At 45.6% G+C, this 8,150-nt stretch overlaps 1 protein-coding gene across 2 annotated transcripts in view; it reads right to left on the bottom strand.

The window, feature by feature from the left end:
* Window positions 1–883: 883 nt before the first annotated feature.
* Window positions 884–8,150, bottom strand: part of FAM78A (family with sequence similarity 78 member A) — a 28,871-nt gene continuing 21,604 nt past the window's right edge. The window contains exon 4 of one of the 2 annotated variants that reach the window (XM_082208115.1): window positions 884–5,038. In XM_082208115.1, coding sequence (XP_082064241.1) covers window positions 5,032–5,038 — 7 coding nt within the window. In that variant the 3' untranslated portion in view covers window positions 884–5,031. Of the gene's footprint in view, window positions 5,039–5,252; window positions 5,450–8,150 lie in introns of those variants that run through there. The other variant, XM_082208114.1, reaches the window with a different exon arrangement.

Below are 8,150 nucleotides of genomic sequence, written 5' to 3'. Positions count from 1 at the left end.
CAGTTCAATAAAGATCAGGCTTACGAGCTGTTTTGCTTCTCAATATTCTCTGGTTGGCCTGTTATTTTCTCCTACCAATAAGGAACCTATGTAAGGACTCTACAAGGGCTCTTGTGTCCCCCATAAGGGAATAAGGGCAGATTTTTGTTTATTACACTTTAAAAGCATGAGCCTCCTCCTTCCAAGAGGTTGGAGAAAGGGGAGCCCTGACAAGGTGTCCCCACTCATTTGTGGGGTTGACTAGGCCTCACCCACATTATACATGTAGAGCAGTATTTTACTACAGCCGGCCATTTCGTCTGGGAGTTCCTTTCCCAGACGCTGGCTCTTTACATCTCGCCCCAGTTCAATCCTTGTTTTGCCTTCTTTGGGTGGTAACCACACGTCAATTGGAGGTGCCTAAAATGGCCGCCGCCTGTACTTTAAACAGCCATGGCTTCCCCCAAAGAATCCTGGGAGCTGTAGTTTGTTGTGCTGAGAGTTGCTAGTAAACCCCCATTCCTCTTACAGAGCTGCCATTCTCAGAAGGGTTTCCCCATCAATCTCCAGGGCACTCTGCAGCTTTGAATGGAATAGGAAGTGCCTTCTATCCCTGCATTATTTTCATTCCTGCCGGGCATTTTAAGTAAAATTTAAGAATTGGCACCCAAGCACCATGTGTTCATGTCTTTTAGACTGTAAATCTGCAAGCAGGACGTGTCTCATTTTTTACTGATGGCATGTATTGTAGGTCATCCTAGGTAGTTTTTTTAAGGGGGTACAAATGTCTAGACAAATAAACTCCAGGCAGCTTCTTCTAGGTCTCACACTGCAGCCCAATCTGACATGTACAGTTGTTTACTCCTGTAATAATAAACACACCATAAAACCAGACGTCAAAAGGTTCTTTTTGAAAATTCTTTATTTTGTTGTTTTTTGTAAAGCAAATGTGTTGCTTTTATATCTTCTTAAATACCTCTTCTTCTTTTTTTTAGTGTCCAGACTTGGTACATTTCCCCACCCCCACAAGACATTTTCACAGTATTTTTGCAAAGACCAAGGGACAGTTCTTATTGCTGCAACACAAATCCAGGCACAACTTTGAATGGGGTTATGGTAACCTGCCCCCTCCCCTTACAGGCAAAATGGGCTTTCTACCTTTTTATTCATAGCCAAGACCTGCTCCCAAAGTTATTCCCTTGGTCTTTTTTTCGTGTGGACAGGTACCGTACTAACTGGTGCATTTAACAGCTGGCAGCCACAAATCAAAGGCTTCGATCACAGTGTAGTAGTGCAAGAGAGAGAGAGAGAGGTGTGTGTTATTATGCTTACAAGTATGGATGAGGCCTGTCTCCTACCATGTTACCCTGCCCAGGGTTTGAAAACAGTTGGAGTAAATGCAATTTCAGTCACTGTTTCACCTCAGTGTTCCTACTCTGGTCCTTATTAATGCATTACAGCAGACTATTGCCACCCCAACTTTACAAGGTGAAAGTGACTATTGCAGAGAAGTGATGTTTGCTTCATTGAATTCAATCTGTGCTCCTCCAGATGTTGCTGGAGGATGGGAGTTGTAGTCTGAAAACATCAGGAGGAGTACAGTCCCGCCCTCACCGTTCCCTGATCTAAGGAGCAACCCTCACAGGATGCAAGAGATGGGCAAATGCCTGTTTAGAAAAGGCATTCACTTGTGAAAAAGGAGAATGTTTCACGTTCTTAGATCAAGGGTAGGGGATTTCTGTGGCCTTCCAGATGTTGTTGGACTCCAATTCCCATCAACCTCAGCCAGCATGACCAATAGGAATTATGGGAGTTTTGTGTCTTAGGAACATCCAGAGGTTCACAATTCACACACACACACACACACACACACACACACACACACACCGCCTTTAAGCAGAAGCTGTATTCACATGAATGCTGTACATTGGGCAACATTGACCCACCCAAGCCCAACAGTTAAGTGTGTTCTCATTTTATGTTGAAAATGGCTCAAAGCAGGGAAGCGTGAGAAAGGACGAAGGCAGGCCAGCCACAGTGCTAAAGGTTTAGGCATTCTGAAGAGGGGCATGTGGAAAGATGAGTAACAACCCTAGGCCACGACAGTCCAATCTCCCTTTTTCCTTCTTTGTATGAGTAATTTAGTCACCTGTTAACCTGTCTCCATGCAATGAATGCTGCAGGTCCCTGTGATCAACAGCAAAGGGGAGTGCCACAGCACAATACCCTCAGGGTTTGCTGTGCTTGATTCGTCTAAGGTCTGCCTTGATAGTCTGTCCAGCTAACAGTCTGTCCAGCTAACAGACACTGGGCAGGGAGAAGAGGAACAGCAGTGGGAATTGTCCTACAGCTTTGTATCTCGTCGTCTTCCTGGAGTCTCTGGTTGGCCACTGCTGGGACTCAGATGATGCTGGACTACATGCAACTTCTTGATTTGATCCAGCCAGTCTGTTTAATGAAATAACACCTGACCTGCCTGCTCTTAATGTAAATCTAGAGAAGCTCCTTTCAGCATTAGCAGGGCTTTTCCCCCCAGCCAGAACTCACTGGAACTCAGTTCCAGCACCTCAGCTGGGCGCCATTTCCATTATAAGAAAACAAGGGAGGTGTTCATGGTGAGTTCTGGCACCTCTTTTTCTAGGAAGATAGCACTGAACATTAGTATCAGCTCCCATATCTCACACAACCCTCTTACCCCCACCACCCCACCTTCTGAACCCCTTCACCAGCGGTTCTATTCATCTTGAGGGCAGCAACTCAGTCCAGCCAATCATTTTCAGACACAACCCATTTTGTGTTGGATCAAGCCTGTCTGTGACAGCTCCCCCCCCACACACACACTTAAAGCAGCAGGGTTGAGGAAAACAGCTGAATAAGAAGGCTTTAACAGGGAGGGAGTCTGCTTTCTTGACATCCCCCATAGAAACAGAAAGGACTGGGAAACTACTTCAGCAAGAAAAAAGCAGCAGCCTCCTCTCTGAATTTTTTTTTTAAGGGCTGTAGCTCAGTGGCAGAGCATGTGCTTTGCATGCAGAAGGTCCCAGGTTCAATCCCCAATGACATCTCCTGGTGACGGCTGGGGAAAGTTCCCTGCCTGGGGCAATGAAGAGTTGCTGCCAGTGAGTGTAGACAGTACTGAGCTAGATGGATCAATGGTCCAACTCAGTAGAAGGCAGCTTCCTAAGATGCAGCTGTTATTTCCAAGTATTCTCAATCACTTTTGTAAGGAAAGCTGCTCAGTGTCACAACTGAGGGTCTGGAAACCAAGCTGTATGAGGAACAGTTGGGCATGTTTAGCCCGGATAAGAGGAGGTATGATCAGGAGATATCAGGGAACCACCTTCAAATATCTAAAGGGCTTTCCCATGAAAGTGGGAGCAAACTTGTTTTCTCCAGCTCTGGAGGGTAGGACCCGAACCAACGGATTCAAGTTACAAGAAAGGAGATTCCAACTAAACATCAGGAAGAACTTTCCTGACAATAAGAGCCATTCTGCAGTGGAACAGACTCCCATGAGAGGCGCTGGACTCTCCTTCCTTGGAGGTTTTTAAGTGGAGGTTAGCTGGCCATCTGCCATGGATGCTTTGGTTGAAATTCCTGCATTGCAGGGGAGTGGACCTCAGGGTCCTTTCCAGATTTTCTATGATTCTGTGACCCTGGCATCAGATTCCTTGTCCTCAGGGATAGGAGGGCGAGGACTCCAAAGCAGAAGGGAAAGGACAGAGAAGACCAACCACAGAAGCATGTCTGCCAGACAACCTACTAATGCCTGTGCCCCAACCTGAAGATATAATGGTGCCATCCTTGGGGTTAAAAGACCTTTTCACAGAGGCCCCAGTCAGACCAGAGTCTCCCCTGCTCTGCTGGCAGCACCAAGCCGTTGGGGTGTGCTGTGGCCCTTTAACTCAAAAGGCACCGCTCGCTGTGGGAAGAACTAGCAGGAGGGATGGAGATGATGCTGTTCTATCTCAGTTTGATGCTTGCTGAAGCAACATCTTCTCATAGCCTGAGCTGGTGGGGCAGAAGGCTGTGAGCCCATACAGTAGGTAGAGCCACAGTCCAGAACCAATGAGAGGTGGAGCCAATTAATTATGATGCCCCGCCCTATCCATCTCCTTGCTGAGTTCTACAAGGGCAACAGGAGGAGGAAGCCAACAGCCAGGTCTACCCCTTGGGCTGGTTGTAGGCAAGAAGGCAGGGCAGTGAGTGGGCAATGACTGGTGTGGCAGTGCCCCATTTGCCTAACAGACCAGCCTCCACTGCTTGCGCTTATCCACACTCTGCAACTGAAGCACTCTTACCACTTTTAACAGTTGTGGCTCCCCTTCCCCCAAAGGATCCTGGGAACTGTAGTGGTGCTTTGTTATTTTAATAACTCTGTGAGTATATTACCCTTGCCTGAGAATCAGCCCATGCCTTGAGATATCCAGGACTCTTGTTCTGGGCATTTTGTAAGTAATTGTAAGCATTTTCATGCAGGCACAGTGACTGGTGCATTCTGAGTAGCATATTGCACACTCGTTTGGTGCTATATAGCTGTGACCTTCAAAAGTAGCAGCTGTCTAATTTCCTTGGCTTGATTACGGATCATACAGGAGCGAGGGATTTGGCTGATCAAAAACAAGCTTTAGGGCCAACTGCCGCCAAATATGAATTGTTTGGATGGATTAGGTTAATACACCCACACCCTAGATTCTGAATGTGTGGTTTCTCAAGACAAGTATCCATATCTCATATATATATAGCTGGTTGTTGAAATTTTAAGCAGCAATGGTAAACTCCCACTTCTAACTGCAACAATAAAAGTGTGTCACTTCTGTCCTGTTTTGGAAAAGAAATGGCTTCCATCAGGAGTAAACAACTCCTGTTTTACCCCTGTTCTGAAAACGGAGGGCAGTTAACTATGGCTATACCCCCATATGTTGGGTGGTGGAGGGAACATGTATATTTTCAAAGGGAATCACTAGCCAAATATTTCTGCAGGTAAACTCTTAATCATGCATTTTGGGGTGGTTGGATGGTTTGTTTTTATTTTGTTTTGCACCATCTCTTTCATGCCCTGCAGGGGAAAAACAGCAGATGAGTGACTTGCAGGCTTTCCCAGCAATAATTTAACACCAAGCTACCCCTTTGCCAAGTGCAAACCCTACAGCAGTAGCAGCAGTAGCAGGGGTCAAATCCAGCAACAGCGGTAAGCGCATCTGATGGTAATCGGCTAGTGCAAACACACCATTACTTAGAGACTATTATTTTCAGAAAAAAACAGACAAGTGTGCATTTTAGAATCCTGCATGTTGAGTTGAAAATGTGGTCTCCCCTCCCCACTTCCTTTTCTTTTTAAATTTTAAACCAAACGGCACACTGGGCTCCCCCTTTGGTGAAGAAGGGACCCCTATATTGCCCCGATCCCAAGTGATCCGTGCTGAACGCTGGCTGCCCCGTATCATTAGAGGGGAAAACAGTCCTGTTCCTGTGAATACCAGAAAGAAACGGTGTGTCATGGAAGTTTTGTCCTGGGGCCTGTGCATTTTCAAAACTGAGTCTCTTCCCCTCCACCTCCCCATCCCTGCCACTGCTTAAAATATTTCATATGGACTGTATCTAAGCTTTGCTCAGAGTAGACTCACTGCAATTAATGGACACTGTGACCAATTTCATATATGTTAATAAAAACAATTGGTCCACCAGGCCCAGGACTTACTCTGACCAACAGCAGCTCCTAAAAGTTACATTCAGAGGTCTTTGCCCTCACAATAAGCACCCTGACCACAGACTGCACGCAAAAGGTTCTGTGTTCAAAGCATGTGTTTCCCTAGTAAGTTACAGCTCTGCCCCTAAATTAAGTTATTTTCAATATGGGCATGGCTAGTTTAGGTATATTAATTCCATTGGGTCTACTCCGAGTTAGTTGGATACAACTGTTTCTCGCTGCCTTGAAGACCCTCCCAAAGGGGAGAGGGTTGGATATGGAGAAGGAAGTAAAGAATCCAGAGTAAAACATCACCCAGATCACTTCCTGCTATCCTTGCTTGGTACTCTGTTTTCTTTCTAGAAAGGTGTGGGGAACCTTTGGCCCTCCAGATATTGCTGAACTACAACTCCCATCAACCCTGGCTACTGGCCGTACTTGTCGGGGCTGATGGAAGCCATAGTTCAGCAACATCTGGAGGGTCAAAGGTTCCCTACACCTGATCCTAGAAGCTGTGAGCCACGGCTTCCCGTTCTGGAGCTAAAATTCTTGCTTCTGGAAGGGAAGGCAGACAATTCGCAGCAATTGCACAGGTCACAGCATCCCCATCTAAGCTAGGGAGGATTACTGGGGGGGGGGGGGCTCAAACCAGATTTTTCCCTCCGTGACATAGAAAAATACAATTCCCCCCAAGCAAATGTTGCTTCCACACTAGTTGCTTTCAGTGCTGCTGGTGCATTTCTTTCCCTCACTGTGCAGAAAGTAAAATTAAACTGGTGGTTCTGCACAGCACTTAATATTACACTAAATAGATCAGCAATGCCACTCCCCATGGCTAAGAACCTTCTGTAATGCTTTTTCAGAAGAAAGACTCATTAAACAAAGATCCCCGCAACTGTTAATTAAAAGCTTACTGCTGGCAGGTTCAGCCCATTATATTACTTTTTCTTGAATACAGTTCTCCTGCGTTGCCAATTTCTGTTCCTGTGAGCAGGGAGGCTTTAAAGACTGATTGCCTCTCATTATTTTCTTATCATTTTTATGTAGAAAAATAGTACTGTCTATTTTGCTCTATACAAATAAAAAGGGGGTAAAATGGGAGGCAACGCATACTTAAAGCACCTCTGTTCACAGGATCAGAAACTGACAATATTCGGCAGTGAAGGGACTGCTAATATCCCTCCACTGAACTAAACAGAAAGCAATAAAGTGGGTTGAATCTGTACACAGGAAGTTTGTAATTAAAGAGGAGCCTTGAAAAGTCTTTTTAAAGATAAAGGGACCCCTGACCATTAGGTCCAGTCATGGACGACTCTGGGGTTGCGGCGCTCATCTCGCTTTACTGGCCGAGGGAGCCAGCGTACAGCTTCCAGGTCATGTGGCCAGCATGACTAAGCCGCTTCTGGCGAACCAGAGCAGCACATGGCAACGCCCGCTGTAGGAGGGACCGAGCAACGGGAGCTCACTCCGTCGCAGGGATTTGAACCGATGACCTTCTGATCGGCAAACTCTAGACTCTGTGGTTTAACCCACAGTGCCACCCGCATCCCTGAAAAGTCTTTTTTACAAGCCCTAAAATTACCAAAAAAATAGAGACCCCCACACCCCACTACAGATCAGATTTGAAAAAGATGCACAGAGGGTTGTATCCAACTGTGTTCTACTAAGAGTAGACCCACTGAAATGTTAGTAGCACTGACATCGGAGGCAACACAGGAATGCAATTTGTAAAAACTGAGTAAACATAGGGTGATAATTTTAGGGGGAAAGAAGGTCTAGTGTGGAAGCAACTAGAGTCCCTGCACTACTAACAGCAGCAGTTAGGTAGAAATTAAGCAGGTGCAGTTTCCTTCACCGCCTCTCTGTCCCAAGAGAATCTCTGCTGGTGTAGTTTTAGTTTGTTTCAAAAGCAAGGGGGGAAAGATGGCAACCTCCTTTAGCAACTGGTTGCGATACAAGCTCAATGATTCATTTTCATTCCAGAACAAAACATCTCCCCCCCCCCCACTCACTCTAATATCTAGTAAGAAAAAAGGAGCCTTCTTTGCTTGCTTGCTTTCTTATCTCTCCCCCCCCCCCGCCCCGCTTCCCCGCTTTTTAAAAAAATGCAGCTTAAGGCAAAGGTTTGGCAATGCAAAGTAAAATCTACATAAGGCCGCGTGACTTGTTTGCAATTTGGAACATCATCTCCGTAAGAACAAAAAATCCACCCACCCATCGTCATCATCATCATCATCATCATCATCCAGGGAGAGGAGAAATAAACAAATTGTTGTTTTCTTTTCTACTCTGTTGCATCTGCATCCACTCCCCTTCCCAACTAAATAAAATTAATTTTCTCCCTTCCTCCTCCCATCTCAAAAATAAAACCTCCCTCATTTAATATATATATATTAAAAAAAACTTTTCGTTTTTTCTCTCTCTCAGGTGATCCAAGCTAAGTTAATGAGATTGAACTTGAAAACAACAACTGAAGGAAGGA

Source organism: Podarcis vaucheri (assembly GCF_965113315.1).
Source record: "Podarcis vaucheri genome assembly, chromosome: Z".
NCBI lineage: Eukaryota > Metazoa > Chordata > Lepidosauria > Squamata > Lacertidae > Podarcis > Podarcis vaucheri.
Note: the sequence above shows the minus strand (reverse complement) of the source record. Positions and strands in the feature narration are given on the sequence as shown.